The 21,595-nt window shown below is 38.5% G+C and overlaps 1 protein-coding gene across 1 annotated transcript in view; it reads left to right on the plus strand.

Annotated features, from left to right (window-relative positions):
* Positions 1-21,595, plus strand: part of LOC135469081 (titin-like) — a 106,252-nt gene that overhangs the window by 31,561 nt on the left and 53,096 nt on the right. The window contains 19 exon segments of the mRNA XM_064747644.1: positions 252-319; positions 1,149-1,310; positions 2,374-2,616; positions 4,048-4,257; positions 4,809-5,008; positions 6,738-6,755; positions 9,748-9,977; positions 11,687-11,842; positions 13,252-13,463; positions 14,358-14,568; positions 16,067-16,163; positions 16,524-16,752; positions 16,963-17,214; positions 17,683-17,761; positions 17,989-18,192; positions 18,877-19,005; positions 19,194-19,294; positions 19,771-19,831; positions 19,957-20,238. Of these exon segments, the coding sequence (XP_064603714.1) occupies positions 252-319; positions 1,149-1,310; positions 2,374-2,616; positions 4,048-4,257; positions 4,809-5,008; positions 6,738-6,755; positions 9,748-9,977; positions 11,687-11,842; positions 13,252-13,463; positions 14,358-14,568; positions 16,067-16,163; positions 16,524-16,752; positions 16,963-17,214; positions 17,683-17,761; positions 17,989-18,192; positions 18,877-19,005; positions 19,194-19,294; positions 19,771-19,831; positions 19,957-20,238 (3,144 nt within the window).

The raw sequence follows: 21,595 nt of genomic DNA on the forward strand, positions 1-21,595 counted from the left end.
ATTTTTGACATTTTAAAATTTTACCTAAGCGCACCTGTTTCTGGGATGTTTTTTCTTTCTTTATATTAAAATAAGTTGTAAAATGTCTATGATGCTAAGCTTATATGCTGTTTTCTGAATTTCCTCAGATTTTGTATATTTATATTTATCTGTATATCTGCTACTATTTACCTGCAAACCTGAATATGTTTTATGCCCCTGAAAGATCCGTGAGAGTGTATTGTTCATCAGCCTGTGTGTTTGTCTGACAGGTGAGGACTCGCTGGTTGTGGAAAAAGGGGACTACATTTCCTCGCAGCTGGACCAGGTCCCAGACAAGGTTAGTGGCCAACCTGCTATTTTTTCCCTACCCCCTTCACCCAGGGGAGGTCCTGTGTCTCAATGTACTCACTACTCTTTTGAGTCTCACGCTTCTCCCAGCATGGTCAGATCTGTCCTCAAACATACTCCGCTGTAAATTGTGTCTCAACTATTTGACAATCTTCCAACTTTCTCATGTTTTCGGCCTTCACTGTGGTCATGAACAGATCAAATGTTCCGGACATTATCACAGTTACAGTATGAAACTGTAAAGATTATCCTCATGAAGGCATTATCCTAATCTGTCCATGTTCTGCAAACCCTCTATAACAGGGCAGAGTGGGAGCTAGACACTTGTGCCCTCATCATAGCCATTATGTTATTGATGTGTATGGGCCACAGGGATGCTCCATATGCAACCTGTGTACAAAGAGAATGTGAATCTTGAGTTAGATGTACTTTGTGGAAGACTCTCATATGGAATGATGTGTTGTAAAATCCTGACTGGCTGACCAATATGCTGGGTACAGCCAATGTTTTCACAAACCTTATGTCAAATAATATTGTGTTCAGTTTGACCTTGTACTGTTGTTTGTTCCTGGGTCATACAGCTTATTTGTCCCTCTACTTTTTGTTCTTGTGGGGCTGCCAGGCCCGTGAATCTATTGTTACAAGATGAAGAAGTTTTGTTTCACTGCTATTTACTGTGGCTTGAATGTGACCCAGCTAGCAATGGTGGAGTATGTTGGATCTACACCGTGTCAGCTGGATTGTCTGCCAGTGATGTTCTGACCTGCATGGTGGTGCATGTTAAAGTTGTTGGTGTTGTTTTATTTGTGATCATATAGGCGGACGAAATTCACTTGAGAGCCCATACCGAAGATTCGCGCCGTCGCATGAAAAGCGACTTTGGCGCCTCCCTGGAGTATCCGTCATATTTGGAGAAGTCTCCCGATTATGAATCAGAAATGCGCTACTACAGCGGTGACACCCTTTCTCCCCGTAGCAGGGTAAGATCACACGACACTTCACCTCTCTCACCTTTTTTGTTAACATCAGAGGTCAGATAAGAGCTACGACATGTATCAGGCCTTGGACTGTAGGAAGTTTGATTCTCAGTCTATCTGATTGATTTACCACAATGACCTCCACATAGTTTTTGTATCAGTTATTCTTTTCACCTCACTGCACATTCTATCGCATTTTAATGTTGTACTGCACAGTGACATGTTTTGAACAAAATATTCCCCGAATGCAGGAGCAAAGCACGACCACATGGTATAAGCGAAAATTTCTTCGTTGTACAGCATTAAAACACCAATCTAATAAACAGATTCCCAGGAGCACAAGATTCAGTCCAATCCTAATTTTTTCCAGACAAGATGACATTCATAAGCACTTCCATATTCATTTTCCATTTGGAAGACTGCATAATTTCCTGCTATTCACCTGTACATATAAACATTGCACTCCAATGAAACACTCCTTTAAATTTGTTCACACTGCCTGATTATTTGCTTCTGGTAGATGTTTTATGTTTCAGATTAATGTATAGTTTCTTGTTTTAATGATAAAGATAGAATTCTGTTGTTTTCCTCAATCTGCTGTTTTGCCTTTTTTTGAATTGGTACATTTCTTTGTAAATTACATATTTTGTTTTTAAATGTATATATTTTGTTTTTTCAAAAGCATCTTGAGTTTTAGGCTATTAAGTTCATTGTTGTGAAAGTACCCTTAGCTACTTTTAAGTTGTGGTTTGTGGCCAAGAAGGTACGAGTCAAAATTCTTTGCCAAAAAGTTACTTTTATCAGCCATTTTCATTCCACTTTTTGACAGTGGATTTGTCAGTCCGTAAAACAAAATGCAGCCTTTCAAAACTTAAGCTGACCATAATGACTACAAACCAAAATTTATGTTTTTGTTGTTCTGTTTATGTAGCCTGAGCAAAGAACACCTCAGTAGACTGTTGATGTTGTCAGTGAGCTGTCCTTAGCTCAGTTACTGGACAGATTTTTGTAGCTTTGAGTACTGATATTTGCATGGTTTTTGTTGGCTATTTTCCCCCTTGATCAGGACTTGTCCGACACTCGTGACAGCACAATGGGCAGGGATAGCCTGTTCTCCTCCGATTACTCCTCTATGCCCCTAGATAGTAGCCGGGATGGCACTATGGGAAGGGACAGCGTTTTCGCAACTGATTATTCCGAGAAAAACTTGAGAAATGGACATGGGTCCGAAATTGAAATCAGGCCAGCAGACGAACTAGAATATGATGATGAGTTTAGATACCTACATGAAGATGCAGCTTTGAGAAAGGTAACAAAATCATCTGTACCTGTATGAAAAAAAAAAAGGGCAATATATGGGGGATATTCAGGTTGTACTTTGACAGGTGCATGAGCCGGTTACTTTAAACCTCCAATCCACTCCAATGCTGAGCGTTAACAGGCACCGTGGGAGTCGCATTTGTCGACATACTGATATATACAGTATTAAAAAGAAGATAGCATTTTTCTGCATATAACTGGAATTTAGAACTGCAAAATACATAATAATATTTCTGTGAAAACAATAGAATTGTCAGCTAAACTTATGCAATCTTTACCAGTGCACCAAGTCTCTCTTGATCTGCTGAAGATGTCTTTGTATTCCTGCTTTGAATGTTGTGCATTTTAGTTGTTGATGTTGTCATGATCAAATTCACTTCGCATTCGTTTGATGTTCGTGCTTGTGAATAGATGGCAATGCACAAGAAATGTCTGCCAAAACCGAAAAAATATTGGTTTTTCGAAAAAACACAAACCTTTTTCAAAGATCAGCCAGACTGAAGTTACTGTTTATTTAAATATCACCTGATGGAAGGAAATCATGTAAGGCAAAGAAAACACTGATGTGAAGTTTACCTCTTCATTCAGATGAAAGAACATTAAACATTGCTATGAAATGAATCGATTTTTGTTTTTTTAGGATTTTTTCAAATCTAGTAAAATGCATTTGAAACTTGAATTCTGCAGTGGCCTTTTCTCATCATATAGGATCTTAACACTAACTTGCATCATTTAAAATGCATCAACATGCAGATCTATGAACGTGTTTGCCGAATGATCCACATTGGTATTACTAAACTCCGAGTACGGCCTTCATCGTGCCATCCTACCAGATTATATATTAGGATTTGGCATTACTGATACTCTGTTGTTCACTACAGACCACCGTAGAATCTGATGTTTTAAAAACATTTTTTTCGGTTGGAAAACTTCTAAAAATGTAAAATTTTATGGAACAATTTTCCTGGACGGTGTTCAGTCATCTTTCATCTGATATATTCCTCATTTTAGTGTTTTCTTTGCTCTTAAGCTAATACTTTCTCTAGCATGTGGACATTTTACTCAAGCAGTGCCAAGCTCAATCAGTTGGTTAAATCACGCATGCTTAATCAGTTTTGTAATTTCCAAATTAGAATTGTGTGCAGTATTTTTCACTCCTGTCATATGTGCATCAAGGTATCTGTTTTATATATTATCCCCTGGAATCTTGCTTGTTGCCTGAATCTTTGTTGTAATTATTTTTTTGTTGATGGCTTGGGATGTTTTCCTCCATTACCTCCAGCTGAAGCACCCCTTGCTCTGGTGTCTGATATTGATGTCAGTTCTGGTGGAAGTGGAGGCAAGCAGCAAACATTATTAACCTTCCTTGTTTTACCTTTGGTTTTATTTGCATTTTTGTTTGCACCTTGTCACTCACCAGAAAGCAGAAAGTCTGTATGCAGTCGATTCTCGTAAATCCTTCCGTAATGGACAAGGGGAAGCCCCTATATATCGAGAATCAGAGTTTGGTGTTTCGAGCCCCCTTTACGGGCGAGGAGTGATCTATCAAGGAGACCTGCAAGACACTTATTCAGGCAATTTTAACGAGGACTTCAAATATTTACCTGATGACTCAATTCCTATTAGAAAGGTACCTGTGTTTTTTTTTTTTAACACACGTAAGGTCCATTATTGCCGTTAGGATAAATGTGTATGTAAGAAAATGACATGTCTTTGGCATCAGTGTTTACATAGTTTAAATGGTTACCTGCGAACAATGGTTTCTTCAGGGCTATGGTATGAAGTGTTGTCTTTATCTCTAGATATTACATGTATGTGTCACTGCATGAGCATGGTCTATTTTTTCAGTTGTTTGTTTGTCAAACTAAGACATCTAGTCACATGTAAAAATTGGTGTTGTATAAGTAGATGTTTGCTGTCTGACCTACATAATTGTATTGAGAATTGTTTGATTTTTACAGGTGATTAGTCAGGAACATCCGGTTGCAAATTTTAGCCTTTGACTTCATTAAAGCAAAAAAAAAAATTCTGTTATATTTCTTTCTGTGTAATACAGATATAAAGCCTTATCCACAGTGCAGCAGATAGCATGGCATGTCTTAATAACGGCAAAGGCAGATAATTGTTTTTTATATCACTTGGGTAGTTCTGCTGTTGCTCATGGCGGTATGTGTTTTGCAGGGTGTTCAGTCTGACTTCATCGAGGCCCACATGGCTCCCCCATCATATGCCTCAGTCCAGGGCTATGCTCCAGGAGGACGCACTCTAGGGGAATCCAAGATGGCCGAGGATTCCCGCTATAGCTCCTATAGCGGATCCTCCTTCAACACCAGCTTTGATCCTGACAATGTGGCCATTGATCGCACTCCAATCTACTCAGGGTAAGTCTCTCACCTCAACACTAGCACATTTGTCGTACATGTATTGTTGAAAATTTACCACTCTGTTTCTGTCCATGTTTTTATTAAGTCAATATTTCATCGATGTTAAGGTAAATGTTGTTAATGAGGATAATAACATTTCATTTCACCTTCATTTTAACAATGCATATCAACATTTGTTTACATTAAATTTACATACTTGAACTTGAAGTGTTATGTTGCATGATATATTAAGGTCATTTGCAGGTTTTAGTCACTGTGTGTTTCTCATGGGTATGCACATGTTGATTTGTCACGGGTAAATGAATTCGTCTCTGCTTTCTGATGCATGATCAGTCAAGCATGGTCAGTATGCGTGGACATCACAGTGTTCAATTAAGTCACATCAGTTCTTGAAATATTGCTATATGGACCTAATTTGTTCACATGAAGGGCATGTTTTCGTACCAGTTGTTTGCCGTAAATCAAGGATACCAGTCTTGTATGTTAGCAAATCCTGAAGTGTTGCACCAACACCTGGTGCATGGCATCCGGTTCACTGAAACCTATTCTCACCTTTATTCCAAAGCATTTCATTGCCACAAATTACTCAGCACCTTCATGATATTTCAGTATCACACCTTCGTCACGCATCAGATCTTCTTAGCTGGACCTCAAGCATCTGTCCTTCAAAACCATCCATCTTCTTCCTAGTATACATCTGACTTCATTGATGAGCCTCAAACCACTAATCCAACTGTCATGCAAGATGTTCGTCAACATGTTGTGGTTCAGCATTTGGGAAATTGATGCCATAAGTAGTATAATTTCTTTTAATGGTGAAAATGAAGTGCATGGCTTCTGTTGACCATCTTAATAGATTTTTTGAAGTGAATCTATTGAAGATATCTTTCAAATCCTCCAGGGGAAAAAAGTGAATGTCTACAGTTGAGAGCTTACACTACTAACCATTCTCTGCTTGTACAGATTACTTTTAGAAGTGTTGACTGAATTTGGGGCATAGCTCATTTCAAATGAATTATAAGAAACTAGCTAGTCAGGCTTGTTACACTGGAAATTCACACCAACACATTCATCGTGTTTCAACAAGGCTAGTACCAGAGAGTGCTTGTAAGCTTTTGTTGTATAACACATATGCATTTTTGTCCATGTGCAAGGTGAACAGTCCTGTTTATGTTCTAGTTTAAAATGGTTAAGACTAATCTTGAAGAAAGAAATTGTCACATACTTCTGATCAAACCTAAATAATCCACCCACCTAGGCATCAGATGTACGCTGTGGAGTTCGTTTTTCAAATGTACACATTTGACCGCACTATCCTTTTCCTTACGGATTTATTGTTACTGGAAAGCTGAGCAAATAATTTCTCGCTTTAGTACCTTCTCATTTAGTTCTAGTATTTGTGGTGTTGGGGTTTCTTTTCTATGCGAATCTAACCTTATGAATGGTGCTTTACATATCAATATTTTCTTTATTTTGTTTGGTTAATGTGCGTTTCTCTGTCTCAAGGACAGTTCCTATTCCATTGCACCCGTTCTGGTATATTTCTCCGGTCTCCTATAGACTATGGCTTTAACCCTTGAGTATAGGTTGTGTTGAGGCTAACTGCATGCTGGTATTCCTTTTTTGTTGTACTTTGGTGTAAATAATATATTAACATTGAAAACTGTTACATTGTCTTTAACTAATCCCAATTTGTTCTTCCTTTTTCTGCTTTATCTGACAATAGCAAGCTTAAATGGAAAAGGTAGGATTTGTATGTTGTGATTATTATCTATATGATAGCTTGTTAACGGTAAATTTTTACGGTGTGAATAAAATGATATGTTAACAGCATGGTTTGCTCAAGGAGTTGTACATTGTACATCATCAGTTTCAAATCATTTCTTGTCATTTGTGTAACATTTTGTAATACAAATGTCACTCTTGTAATATTTCTTATTTACTTTGATAATTGTCATATACACATATTAGAGTTTACCCAGTCCCTTCTATGCCTTCTATAGCCACTACATACTCCTTAGTTTTATGGTTTACATTGCTCCCTAGATCATCCTTTCCTTGTCTTTGTGTGTAAGTGTGTGCAAATCCTGTGACAGGGATAAAAACGTGATCTCATGTTCTGTGTTAGGGTGTTTGTTTATCAGTGAAACATCATAGTACTTATCGGTTTCATGAATGAATGCACATAATAACAACGTTAATTTAATTGACCTATTGTATTTATTGGGGGGTAAGTTTTTAGCAAAAGTGAATATTGAATGAAATGTGAAGGGACACGTACTTGTGTATTCTTCAAGCTGCTGTGCTTTTCATTATGCTTTTGTATCGGCTTTTAACCAAATACGCTCTTGCTGTGCAACTCTAACTTCAAGCTTTGTTCACATATAATTCCATTTCATCCACATTCAGTTAGTCAGGAAATTGTCAGACTGGTTTAATATCTAAACTTAATAGCTGTGTAGTAATATTCCATTGGAGCAAATGTCATAGTCTTAAATGATCAGTGGTTTGCATGTTGCATAGTCCTAAGTCACATTTAGAAAAAAAAAAAGATAAACTGCAAGGACATGATGCAGAGTTAATTATTTGATATGAAACAAGAAAACACTGCACCAGCTTATCTAACCTGGCTGTGTTACCAACAGTTTGGGCTAACTTGGGTTTGGTGAAAGCTTACTACCTGCCTGACGTGAAAAATTTAATTCAGTTACATTTAAAATGAATAGCTGAATTCTTGTGTTAACTGAAATAAGTTTTTGTATGTTTTGAGTTTATGTCTAGACAATGGAGAGCCTATATGTAGATGATCAGATCACGTACACACATACCTGCATAGAGATGCATGCATTAGCCTGAGTTCTTCAGCACCTTTGGTGACTGGATATTGCACATAAAGACTGGAGTCAGAACACATGTGGTCACGTTTACCCCTAAATCACCCTAGATTTTGAGAGGGAAATAACTCTGAACCCTGAAGGAGACACCAGGAAGATCTTGTTACATGATCAGCTGGCTTCAGCCCTGACCAGCAGAATGCTGTATTGTAGAGAAACATGTAGTCCAGCAGGCCCTCATCCTCATTGAGGTCAGTCTGACACAGTGCTTGGGGCAAGGTCACCTTCAGAAGCATGGAGCCCTTGTGTGCTGCCTGCAATGTCTACATGTATTATAATATCAAGGGAAAGTGGCATGAATAGGCTTTTGTTTAGAAACAATGGATGTGGTGATCATGTTGTTGGTGTTGCGTATATTTTTATTGAAATACTTTCTGGAATTTTTGGTGCAGTATAGTTAAATGGATTATTAAAATCTGCAGGCGGTTCAGATGACTTGAAACTGCTACAATTGCTTCTTGTGTTCTTGAAATATCCTGGTGGGACGGTTAATTACACTGTTAGTTCAAATATTCATCAATTGATATCAGTGACCTAGCACTCTCTAACCCAAGAAATTAAAACGTGAAAAAAAAAATATAGACTGTTGGATTAAATCAGAGATATTTCCATCCTGCTGACCAGTTTTCTCCTTCTGTAGGCCAAGTCTGGCTTGAATCTTCGTGGTTTTCTTCAGAATCGATATTCTGCTACACAGCCTTAGACACTGAGGATAGGGCAAGATGACCGAGCATTAGCAAGTTCTGCACCGTCAAATACACCAGAGCTTGATCAATGTCGACTCCAAACTTCCTCTCTTGTTCTAATGCATTTCAACTCTTCTGGAAATTCGTGTATATTTATTGATGTGCTTGTAACTGTTTGCCGCCTATATCTGACTAAGGGTTATGAAAAAAAAAACAATATTAGGAGCAGAGGAAAATAAAATCAGCCACTAAAAAAAAAGATTTACCACGAGGAAATCAATTGCTGGCATGTTGATAAATTCTTCTAGGGCTGATCTGTTGGCTCTGGCAAAGGAAACAGAGAGAATAGTTTTGACACTGTTGCTTTAGCCTAATGTACAATGTACAAATGGAAGGATAAGAACCATTTGGACTTGGAATGTTTTTACTTGCCAACTGTATGCCCCTTTCCTGAACTGTGTATTCATTATCAAGGCGATTCTTACAAGAGGATAAAGCCTACATGAAGTGTCGAAGACTGTTTTGGCAACAGTTGAGATATGGCTTATGAGATGTGTAGTTTGCTGTGGCTGAAGTACTGAGAGCTGGATGGTGTTAGAGGCTATCACCAGGTGGGCCCTGATATGCTGTACTCTGACAAGGGATGCAGTCAGCCCGGCTGCTGTCCTACCTCCTGCATGTCAAGCTCTCACCTATCTGGCCTGCAGACAGTGTTATGTTAAATACCACCTGGGGTTGAGCTTTATTTGTAGGCTTGTTTATAGGCAGGGCCTGTCAGACAAGTGGGGTTTGTACTAGTTGTACCAAACACGCTGGTGTGGGCCAGTTAGTAGAAGTGGATTACTGGTTAGAAGTTTGAAGGCTCCTTATCAAACTCAGAGTAGGGATCATGTTGGGTTGTATTTACTGAGTGGCAAACCCCAGTTTGTCTGGAGGCACTGACCAATGCGGACTCTAGCAGTGAACTACATCAGCAGTTTAACATCACCCCACGTGACCCAGAGCTGCCGCACACGCTGTTACCCACTGCTTACAGACTAGCAAAAGCTGTGATGCTAGTATAGAGTTTTTAGTTTTGTACGAGTTGTTTAAAAAATTTGTAGTACTCTTAATTTTTGGAGGACTAACTTTGCACTATGACGATTACTTGGAACAGCTTTTTGGTGAGTTTCATGGTTGATGCACGGGGAGGCGCTATGCGAGGCTGCCGTCATTCCGGGGTTCGGGTCATCATTCCACCACGCAAGGCTTCCATGCCCACCCGGGTGACCTGCAAGCTCGTCAAGAAAGAGAAGCTGTCCCACCCCCCTCCCCTGATGGAGGGAGAGGCACTGGCCAGCCGAATCCTCGAGATGGGACCAGTGGCAACCCAAGTTTCTTGGGTGAGTCATACTCCAAAGAGAGTTGTTTTTGTATTTAGTTATTTTTAACTAAATGAGTTAAAGTTTCTGTAGATTTATATAGGATTGATACACTCAGTAGTAATTGCCTTAAATCTTCTAAATTGTAAAATGTTATGATGGAATTTTTTTATGTAAGATGTTTTGCAAGACAAATATATTATTTTGAGAGTTAGATACATGTCCCAAGTAATAAGCAGTGTAAGAGAAGGTATGACAGACATTTTACATTTCTGTGTGACCTGTGATTAGTTAAAACAAACAATGTATTAGCAAACTTTCATTTTTGCCTTTGCTTCCTGATTTGTTTACCGTTTGTTCATCATTTCTGGTGTCATAAATGTGTTACTGTAAGGCAATAGGCTTCATTACACATATTTGTATATCATTGTGGGTTCATGTGTAGAGCGCTGTATAAGGTGTCAAACTCTTATTCCACATGCTGACCTGCTCATAACCAGGTGTGTATATATATATATATATATATATATATATATGTATATATATATACCTACATACATGTGGGATAAGTAGCCAGCACATTGTACATATATGGAGAATAACCCATAGTGGACTAGCCTGTCAACTGTCCAACAGCACCATGTGGCTAGTGATCCGTTACATGCCACTTCCCTGGCAATACAATCTGGATATTGTTCCCTTATTATGTAATGCTCACACTCGAGGGGGAGGGTGGGGGGAACCTGATAAACATGCTTATAAATCAGTTTAGCCAATTCCTCTGCCCATCTGTTTTTTTGGGCCCTGTAAGCCAAATGTTGCAGTTCTACCCAAAAATCCTCCTTGGTAAAAACTATTTGAAACTGTGCCAACTACAGAATACATATATGCTTCAGTCTGTCTTTGGCCCTGTACTAATCAATAGATGTGTCATTTTAAGGAAATAAAACCAGTTTGTTTTCTGCTGAAGACGAACTGTAAATCTTTGTGCACATGGGATGTGTATATTACTGGAGTTTTTTTTTTTACTAGTTGTATTGTGAACATCTATTCTGACATCTTGCCAGCATATCGAATATCTCCATGTCAAATGCTATAGCTGCTGGGAAATCATTACATATATCTACATGCATATATGTATATGAGAGCATCACCTCTTCATGTGACCGAAGAAAATAAGTCTTTGTAGACACTAATGAATAATGTAAGGTAAACTGCAATGCTGCAGATTTCTTGTGATTTTCAGCTTTACATTCGTGAGTTAGTAGTGAACAGTGTTTATATGTAGATCTGTCCATTTCCAGTTGAGAAGTGAAGTGTAGGCACAGAGAAGTGTAGGCAAAGGGGAAAGCATGTTAATGCAACAGTCATGCTATAACATGCAGTTGGAATTTAAATACCTAGAAAAGGAAATTTGATTTTGGACATGGAAATGTTTGGATTATACTTTTTTGTGAGGAAATGGTAATAAGTAGTGTTTGTGTGGTGTTTACTCATGATATATAACATAAGTTGAAGACCAGTTGTCTGCCACGAAGGTAGTGTATTTATCTGTATGCCTCAACTGGAAAGTAGGTTGGCAGCTTGACAAAGGTTAGCCAAGGCACCCTGGCTTCCTCCACCTACAAAACTTGTGTGTAAGTGAAAAATTCTTGAATATGGAATTAAACAATCAAGTCAATAAATAAATAACATAATAGGAAATTAAAGGAAGGACATGACTGTGTTTTGCAGACCTGTCCATCATTGAGGTGCCACATTTTGCCTCTCTGAGAGGGAAGGAGCGCGAGATAGTGATCCTGCGTAGTGACAATGGAGAGAGCTGGTATGAGCACCCAATGCAGGCTACAGAGGAGATGGTCAACGAAACACTCAGCGGCTCCTTTGAAGGTTTAAATGCATCTCAGACTAGTCTGTGGAGTGAGCATGCCCTTTTATTTTGTTCATTGAGTTTGTATTTTTATGCATGTGAATTTCTTTCTGTAACCTGTGCATCCATATCCAATTGTATGAAATGCATTCATTTACTGACTTTTGATTTGGTTTAGGTGGTTTGCAGTGACTGCCATCTTTGAAGTAAGATTGAGTATTGCCCTCCCTGTGTCTTGTTAGAGATATCATAAGCTGGCCAGAGGCCCTTGGCTGGCAATGACATACAGAGGGCAATACACACAAACTTACCCCAATTATGACAAAATCATCTTTTGGTTTTTACTCTACATTAACTTTGAACTAATAATTTGATAGTATAGCAATGAGCAAGAGTGTATGCAAAAAGTATTTCCAAATATTTTAATATTAATGCATGTTCTTTATAATCTTGAAGCATGTAAATAAATTAAGAAAAGCCTCAATAGCCCATATAACTTTTTTGGGAAGGCATCTTCAGCTGTGAAGAGAGCTTATTCTTTAAACCACCTTGTTACAGATATCTTCATTGGATGTGCATTTATTTCTGTCAGTATTTTGGATGTGAGCTTTGTTTTTCTTAAAAATTTCATTGTATATTTGACATTCAGTATTTTGTGTTCGTAATTTCAGTATTTAAGTACTGTGCACTAATAGTTTGATAAGTCTGTTGCATGTTGAGCAGCATTTGTATTAAAGATCGGTTCATGTGTTAGTTGTGCATAATACATGCATTTGTTTTGCTACTGTTTCTTCTCAGAATACACTCTAAAAATACCCTGTGGCATCTCGTGGTATTGTTTATTGCCCTAAGGCTTCATCCACATTTTGGCACATCAGAGAAGAAATCAGACAAAGGCCAAATAATGTACTTTACCTAAATTGTGACCAGTAGAAGTGCATTTTCTGAACTTCAAGAACATAAATTCTTAAAGTGATAATTGCTATGCCGAATAAGAAATTGATCAAACCACAGAAAACTTGTAAGTGGCCGTCTTAAGTAGACAAATGATTCAGAATCAAGCAAAATGTGCCAGAGCTGAAATGTGCTAAACATTAGGTGACTTGTTCTAACTTCCAACCTATTATTCCTACTTGTAAAACTTATTAAATAAAATGTTGGACTATATAGTAAATATATGATATCATGGTAAATAAAGTACAGTAGCAATACAGTGTGGTGATTGAACAAGGAATGAAACTAGCAGCATGATGTAGATTTGTGTGTGTAAGGGCAGTACACATACATGTACAAAGTTTCTAGTATCATGGATAGTTTGTATCACATGTAATAGTTTAGATAAGTGCACCTATCAACAGTCCATGTAGGCACCCATACCACCAGTATAGACAGCCACACAGGCTAACATCCTGCTGTCTTCTCCACCTAGAACTTGACCAGCTAGAAGAGCTTCAGGCCAAGAGGATCTGCCGCATCATGACATCAGATTTCCCCCAGTATTTCGCTATTGTCAGTCGTATCCGACAGGAAAACAGCAATATTGGTTTGGAGGGTGGTATGCTGAGCTCAACAGTGGTGCCCCAGGTGCAGGCTGTTTTCCCCAATGGTGCTCTTACAAAGAAGATCAAAGTTGGCCTACAGGTGAGTTAAAAACGACTCTCTCTGGAGTATGACAAATATCATATTTTTTTTTTAAATGTATTAATTTCATACAAATATTATTTTTGTTGACATGATATAGTGTATGTCCAAGTTTTTTTTGCTGAAATGCAATTCCTTCTCAACCAGTTCTGTCTCACCATACACTTCTTAGTGTTTTAGAACAATAGCCACTGTGGAAGATATAGTATGATAATAAAAGTAATCTACTGATGAATTTTTTTTCTTTAAAAATGAGTTTTCAAATTTCTTGTGCTTTTGATTTCTGTTTATTTTATTGCTCACAAATCTATGTATTTCATGAAACATGCATGGGATGGCATCTGTTCTTGTGCTTTATGTACAATTGTTTTTATTATTACAGTTCAAATTTGACTAATTTGTGACTTTATCTTCAGTTTACTCATTGTACTTAATATTTCATGGTATAATTTTATGTTCCTAGTGATATATATTTTCAGCAGGACTTCATGTGTTTTGTTATAAATATTCATGATGCAGATGCCACTCCAGAGCTGTCTCACCTAACTAAACATTAGACCACAACGTCCCCACTGTTTTTCTTCTGTTTCCAGCCGGCCGGGCGGCTCAGGCCAGTCTATGTTGCATCAGAAAACTTTGAAATTTAACAAAGCCTTGCCATTTTGTATATAGATTTATTTCTATTTTTGTCCAGACCTTTGGTTATTTTTGTCTCCTCACTATCCTGTAGTGATATCATTCTGATGTTATTTTTTCAATGAGGAAACAAAGCGTAGTGAGTGAAGTGTTTAGTTTGGTGGTAGATGGAGTACCAATGTTCACCCCTCTTCATGTATTGGGCTATATGTGTGGTTGCTGAGTGTCCGTGTCTTTGTCTGTGTCCTACACAACCAGGCCCAGGCCATATCCCCTGAACTGGTGGCCAAGCTACTGGGTAACCGAGTGGCAGTCAGCCCCATAGTCACGGTGGAGCCGCGGAGACGGAAATTCCACCAGCCCATAACCCTGACTATTCCAGTGCCCAAGGCTGCTCAGAAAGGAATGATAAACCAGTACGGTGGCGACGCTCCAACTCTTCGGCTTCTCTGCAGCCTCTCCGGTAAGCGTAAGTTTCTGTTTTGCTTGCTTCTATCTGCTTTCCTGTGATTGGTCTAAATTCTTAAAACTGGGACCACCAATCACAATCCCTGATAACCTGGTTGAAGGGTTCTGTCTGCAGGCTGCCATCTTAGCTGTGTGAGCATTGTATGAACTGCGTGGTGGCAATGACTATGTGTTCAGACTTAACCACTCTCTCTATTCTCAGACTGTACTAACATGAAAATTTGCATGAAATCTGCCCAATCAGTGCATGTCGTGGAGGGTGTGTGTGGAGTAATACAGGTGTGGTCAAGTATTGGATGGAGGCTGGCCGGGTAGGGTTAAGGGCCTGGTTCTGCTGCTTTCTGTGACAGCACTGGCATGTGGAATGACCAGTACCTAGTAGTCAGTATCTCAGATACTAGTGCATGTGACCCAGTGTTTTATATTTGTACTTGACGATCTGCTCTGTCGTTGACTGCCATGGAATGACTTGTTGTGGGAATGTGCTAATCTGTATAGGTTTGACATGGATTGACCTTCTGTTTGCAGTAAGTAGGAGAATGGGTGGTTGACGTGAAGAAAGCAGAAACAAAGTTCAAATGACCTGGTTATGTTGTTGTTGTACTGTTGTGGAAATGGGATGTAGTTTATAGTTTAATGATCAGCATTCTCATGATGAGTTGCCAAATCTTCTGAAAAAAAAATCTTACTATGGACTACTATAATTTAAGAAAGGCTTTCAGGGTTTTGTTGCATAAAATAATTTTTTTCCATCCAGTGTGAATGTGGATTTTTTTTTTTTTTTTTTTTTTGGTGCCAGTGTGCAAAGCAGCCTCTGTCTTCGCTGTTATTGACTGCATTCAGAGTAAAACTAACTTACTGACAGGTTGACTACCAACTCTATAATATGATGCTGTTGATCAGGTTTTATTGTTATCATGGAGATGATCTATGCTAGTACAGATTCCTTACCAGTGTTAGGTCTTTAAACTATCAGTACCATTATTTTAAAAAAATTTCAACACATCTTTGAACTGTTCAAAATTTTAGGATTTGATCATTGACTGTGGAGAATTATGAGATTATTGTGGAAATGTTTTTCTGTGGTTGGTTTGTGAGTTTGAAACCATGCAGAAAAGCAGTTCATATCAGAGTAAGCAAGTGCAGTAGATATATGATGCACTAAAATGATAGCCTTTGCAAAGGGGCTATGAAAATTAAGCCTTTAAGCATTGCAATTGTTGGTCTCCAGGTTACAACTTGTAAGTGTGAAATGCATTTGCCTATATTTTATATTTCATATTTCCAAGTTCACAGTGTTTTAAAGACGTTTTACATTCATCTCACAGTATTTACAACGTCCTATTAATACAGATATTTTTTAAGTCTTACATTTACTTCTCCATTCTGCAATACTACATAACTAATGTCGACGTACATTTGTAGAGGTTTATTGTCAACTTTCATGACCAGACGTTGATAACTTAAGAAAAGCATTTAATTTTGGGGTTGAATTGCAGGTGGTTTAACCCCAGCAGAATGGGCAGACATCACAAAACAGACAGAGCTTACATTTGTTAACGATTGTGTTACCTTCACCACATCTGTGTCAGCCAGGTAAAGTATGATACAAAACCTGTAGTTTTGACTGGCTTGAATTTTTCTTCATTTGTCAAAAAAATGTTTGGTTTATGTAGTTTTATATGAAACGTGTAGTCTACGAAAACACACACGGTGTTTCATACTTCATTATTACATGTATCTCATACAAAAAATGGTGGGAAGATGACTCGATAATTTATGTGTATGTCTTTGAAATAGTCATGCTGGAGCTTAATGATTAATGGTAGTTTTCGCATTATCTGCTTCTATAAATGCTGAAAAACCATTGAATTAAGTGTTTTTAATTACACCTTCAGTGTCCCGTTAGCATGATATTAGATGGAGTAGGATAAATTTTTTGATATTGATTAACAGGTTTTGGCTAATGGACTGTCAGAATGTCAATGATTCTGCCAAGATGGCTACAGAGCTGTACAAGGAGGCCATCGCTGTCCCATTCATGGCCAAGTTTGTGGTGTTTGCCAAACGGCATGCCCAGGAGGAAGGACGGTTGCGAATGTTCTGTATGACTGATGACAAGATGGACAAAACCCTGGAGAGACAAGAGCACTTCTCAGAAGTGGCACGGAGCAGAGATGTAGAGGTAAGTCACAAGGAAGAGGAAATCCGGATATGGCGGAAATATTGACCTGAAACCACCATATTTCAATAATGTTAACTAGAATGGTAATTTGTATACCACATGCTTTCATTTCACTGTAGCATTTTATTCCTATAATGTGGTTGAAGTAACAACTGCATAACTTAACTTGCTCAGCCTTTCATATGTTACCTATTTGCTTGTGTACCACAGGTGTTGGAGCATAAGCCCCAGTACATAGAAATGGCTGGTAACCTCATTCCTGTGACCAAGTCAGGAGATCAGCTATACATCAACTTCCGAGGGTTCCGAGAGAATCGGTTACCATGCACTGTTAGGATCAGAGACCTGGACCAGGAGCCAGCAGCTCGGGTCGCCTTTATGAAGGAACCCAAGGTGGCCAGAGGGGACATACCACAATCTCCCATCTGTAATCTCAACATTGTACTGCCAGATATCATCAAGGTAAGGCCAGGGAGATGCTTACTGTACAATGACTGACATTGCTTCTTGATTTGTTTGTCACCAGTTGATAGCTCATGTGACGCAGCCTCTGACAGGTGAATTCTGACTGGTTCAGCTGCGGCTTTAGTAAATCTGGAGGTTGTTCATACACATGTACCGAGTGAATGGAGGTAGTTTTCTCCAGGCTGTGCTTTGGTTTCTGTTGTGTAAGTGAGATATTCTGGATAAAGGTGTTAAACCTCATCCAAAAGTTCAAGTAAATTAAAGATGATGAATAAAGCGGTGTGTTTGGAGCCATGTTTACTTTTTTTTTTTTTTTGTTTTTTTTTTTATATATACACTTCATTTTAAAATTAAAAGGTTTGCATGTGTTTTCTGAAATTAAGTGATGGTTAAGTTAAGTCTAGCATGATCGTGATCATTGGCAAACTGAGGTTAACTTAGTGTTGTACTATGTTTTTATTTCAGTCGGATTCCATGGAAATGAACTCAGAGGAAGCTAAGGAACTGAGGAAACGTTATTCTGCCCTCAGAGAACATGGGCTAGGTAATGAGTTACACAGTAGATCACTTCACACAAGTAGTAAAATTATCTAACACAGAGATAGATTCTGTAAATGTTCACATCTGAGAGCGGTAAATCAATTAGTCAAATTAATAAATCTAAATCTTCCAATTAAAATGTTGTTCATGGTAAGTGTTCCAAGTTTGCATGCAAATAATTTGATTGTTATATTTTGTGGTTTTAATAGTATTCATGGTTTTATTTTTCAGTATTAAAAGACACAGTGAGTCGTGCCCAGATGAAGTTGACTGATGTTGCTGACACATTACAAGGGGACTGGGTGATCCTTGCCCAGCAGCTAGACATCTCCATGTCAGAAATCAACAAGATTAAGACAGAGTACGAGACTGTAAGTGACCAAGCTCTTGCCATGCTACACCTGTGGGTGGAGAAGAACGGGGATAGAGCCACAGGTAGGGAACATATATTTAGAAGTAACACACTTTTGGCATATTGTTTGATGTGACCGGCCCCCATAGCACAGTTGGTAGAGCATCCGCTTCAGGAGGCGGTAGATACAGGGTCAGCCCTGGGTCAGGTCACACCTAAGACCTTAAAAGAGTTGTAGCTTCGTCCCTTTGCATTCAGCATTAAGGGGATAGTGCAGTGACTGGTTGACCCGTATCAGTATAATGGCTTGGACGGGGCTAAGTCATCTTAGTGAAGCAGCACTTGGTAAAAGAGGTGGCACATTACATATTCATGCACTCTAAGGACTCCTTTGTGGTCATATGACTGAAAAATTGTTAAAAATTGTTAAGTATGACGTTCAACCCCAAGCACTCACTCACTCGCTCATATTGTTTGTTGTAAAAGTGGTCCAAACATCTGCCAGCAACCAGCTTGTAGCCGTGGGTTTCCCCCGGGCTCTGCTCGGTTTCCTCTCGCCATAATGGTGGCTGCCGTCGTATAAGTGAAATATTCCAATCAAATAAATAAATAAATGTGGTCTGAACTTTAGGTTTTGCAATGTTTTTTTATATCTAAAAGCAAAGAAGAAAGTTGATATCTGTATTAAATTTTACAGCATAATTTAAGATCATATATTTTGTTTTGTTAACATTTTTCTTACAGTTTTTTTTCTTCTATTTCTGCAGGAAATGAACTTGAAAAAGCTTTAATTAGGATAAATAGAGAAGATGTTGTCAGGAAATGTATGTACAATGTGGAGAGAGTGGATGATGAAGTGGAGGCTGCTGCTGCCAGAGTAGCCATGGACCAATCAGGTAAGGCCCAAACTAGTTTTGACTACATGAGCAACTTTCCCCATCTGTTCTATATATGAAATAATAATGTAAAAATGAAAAAGAATGAAAGTCGCAAATATGTAGAAGTGTGGTACACCAGAAGTCAGTACTTTGATGACGGTTATTAAGTGCTGAGTTACCATATCTTAATGTTTTATTTCCATTAGGTTTTGACACATTTAGAGAAGAAGTTGGTATTTCAAGAGATTCTTCCATGAAAAGAGGCATTTCGCTAGATGTGTCATATGATGAGCAAGATATGATCAAGGTTTGTAAATTGAGGCGGTATATCAAAAACGGCTTTGTACTGGTAATGAAGCATTGATACATGTACTTAATTCTACATGTAATAATAATTCTATCCATTGATACTATTTTAATGCCACAGTACGTCTAAAAATGTTTTAATATTAAAACCATTATTAAGTGGCCTGGATGGTTAGCGTGCCAGCGCAGCGCAAACTCTCACCAATGCGCTACGCAACCTCTCCCCAATGCATTCGCCGTCTCATGCTGGCTCCCTCTCCGGCCGTTCGATGGAATGTCTGCCACAGTTTCACTCGGTTTCCTCCCATATAATGCTGGCCACCGTCATGTAAGTGAAATATTCTTGAGTGTGACATAAAACACCGGTCAAATAAATAAACAAATAAAAAAAAAAGTAATAAAATTTTCAGTGTAACAGAATTTCAATTTTCATGTAAGGGAAAGTTTAAGTGATAAATCTGCATTTGTCTATTTCAGGAATCTGAATCTGCAGCAGAAGAATCCAGTACAAGTGATGGGGAAGGTGTTGACAAAAAAGGTAAGAACTTTCGATGTGACAGAGAAAGATTGTTTGAATGTTAAGAATAGTACAGAATAGCTCAGGTTGTGTTTCCCTGCCTTTTGATCAAGTTCCATTGCCGTTCTCTTTCCCACCTGTATCAGACCGGCATGCTGGTCTTCCGTCAGCCTTGAGAAGTCAGGAGATAGAAGAGGACGCATTCAGGAAGGCCGATACCGGAATTATCCCTCCCCATGCTGTCGGGGAGGGAGATGAGACCATCGTCCCAGAGGTGGATGACCGAAGACCAGTCGCCGGAGCACACGAAGATGAAGAGGCAGCAGCTTCCGACAAGAGAAAAGTGGCGTACAGTGAACTCATAGCCAAGATGGACGAGGTGATGGATGAACAGGAGCGACATCGAGGGAAAACTGACGATGACAAAGGTACGATAGTTGCACACCCACTTTCTGCACGACTGTTCCACTGGGAATGCCTCGCAATAGCTGGCCTTGCCTTACAGGAGCAGTGTTGCCCACACTTGGCTTTGTCCACACACCAGTAACAGTAGTTGTGTTATTACCCAAGAGCTTTTGCCAACTACAGTACAGTTAACTTAATCACAGTGTTTTCATTGCAGAAACAAGCACATCTGTCTTAATAAAGAACTGTATTAAAGACTTGTGGTCAAATTTTGATGACAAGTTTTCATTGTGTGTTAAATTGGTACTTACACGTATGCATCAGTTTTACAGATTACCTGAATGGTTATCTGCGCTAATATTGAACTTGTCATTTATTTATTTCCTCACCTTATTTATTTCATGCAATTACCTACATGGTAATTTGTGCAACAGTTAAAAGTTACCTTGTGACTGCAATACCAGAAGGAGATATTCAGTGGAAAGATTTTGTATCAAATTTGTCCCATAATTTTCCCATATAGAATCAGTGTAATGAAAGAAAGGCTGCATTGTTTAACTGTATTAACTATAACTAGTTCTATATTGAAACTGCACAAGTATATTTTATCAGCTCACATGTCAGCAACTTTTAGTCTATTTATGTTTGTTAGTATTTGCCTCACTGCTACATACATGTATGCTGGGTGGTGGGGGGCTTTGGCAAACCATGAACACTGAAGACTATCTATGCATGGTGTTCAGATGAAGCCACATATGTAATGCTAATGTTTGAGTTGTGATATATCTTGCTTCACAGATATTGCTTGTGTATTGGTAATGGCATGCACTGTTTATATCACTCAGATAAAGATTTGAAGAATATCTGGTTTTCATATAAATTCTCTTGGTCAAATTGTATGTCGTAGTATGGATAATGCTAGTTATGTATTCTCTTACACAGAAAACCTGTTCTCGACAAATCTCTCCTTCTCCCTCACTTTTCTCTCTCTTCCTCTCTCTTGTTTTAAATCAGTGAAGTCAGATCAGTTTCCTAGTTTTATTACAGCCATGTTATGAGGATGTTAACTCACAGATAAAGGTTTGTTTCACGCAACAGCTTGTTCTTGGAATTTTGTCAACTCATCTGCATGAGGAGCATGAAACCTGCAACAGTGCATTTGATAGATGCTGTAAAGGAATTGCTTCTTGCCGCTGTAGAAAACCACTGGATAATGGAAAACTTCTGGACACATTGCACGGTTTTTGTTAAAAATTGAATTTGTCTTTGAAAGAAATACGGATTTGCAATCTTTAAGTAAAAGAACGTATTAAAGATTGACATTTTAAAGCATTTGAAAACATTTTTAATGTAATATGTGCATCTTGAACCTACATGGAA

This window comes from Liolophura sinensis, chromosome 1 (genome assembly GCF_032854445.1).
Source record: "Liolophura sinensis isolate JHLJ2023 chromosome 1, CUHK_Ljap_v2, whole genome shotgun sequence".
In the NCBI taxonomy this organism is placed as follows: Eukaryota; Metazoa; Mollusca; class Polyplacophora; order Chitonida; family Chitonidae; genus Liolophura; species Liolophura sinensis.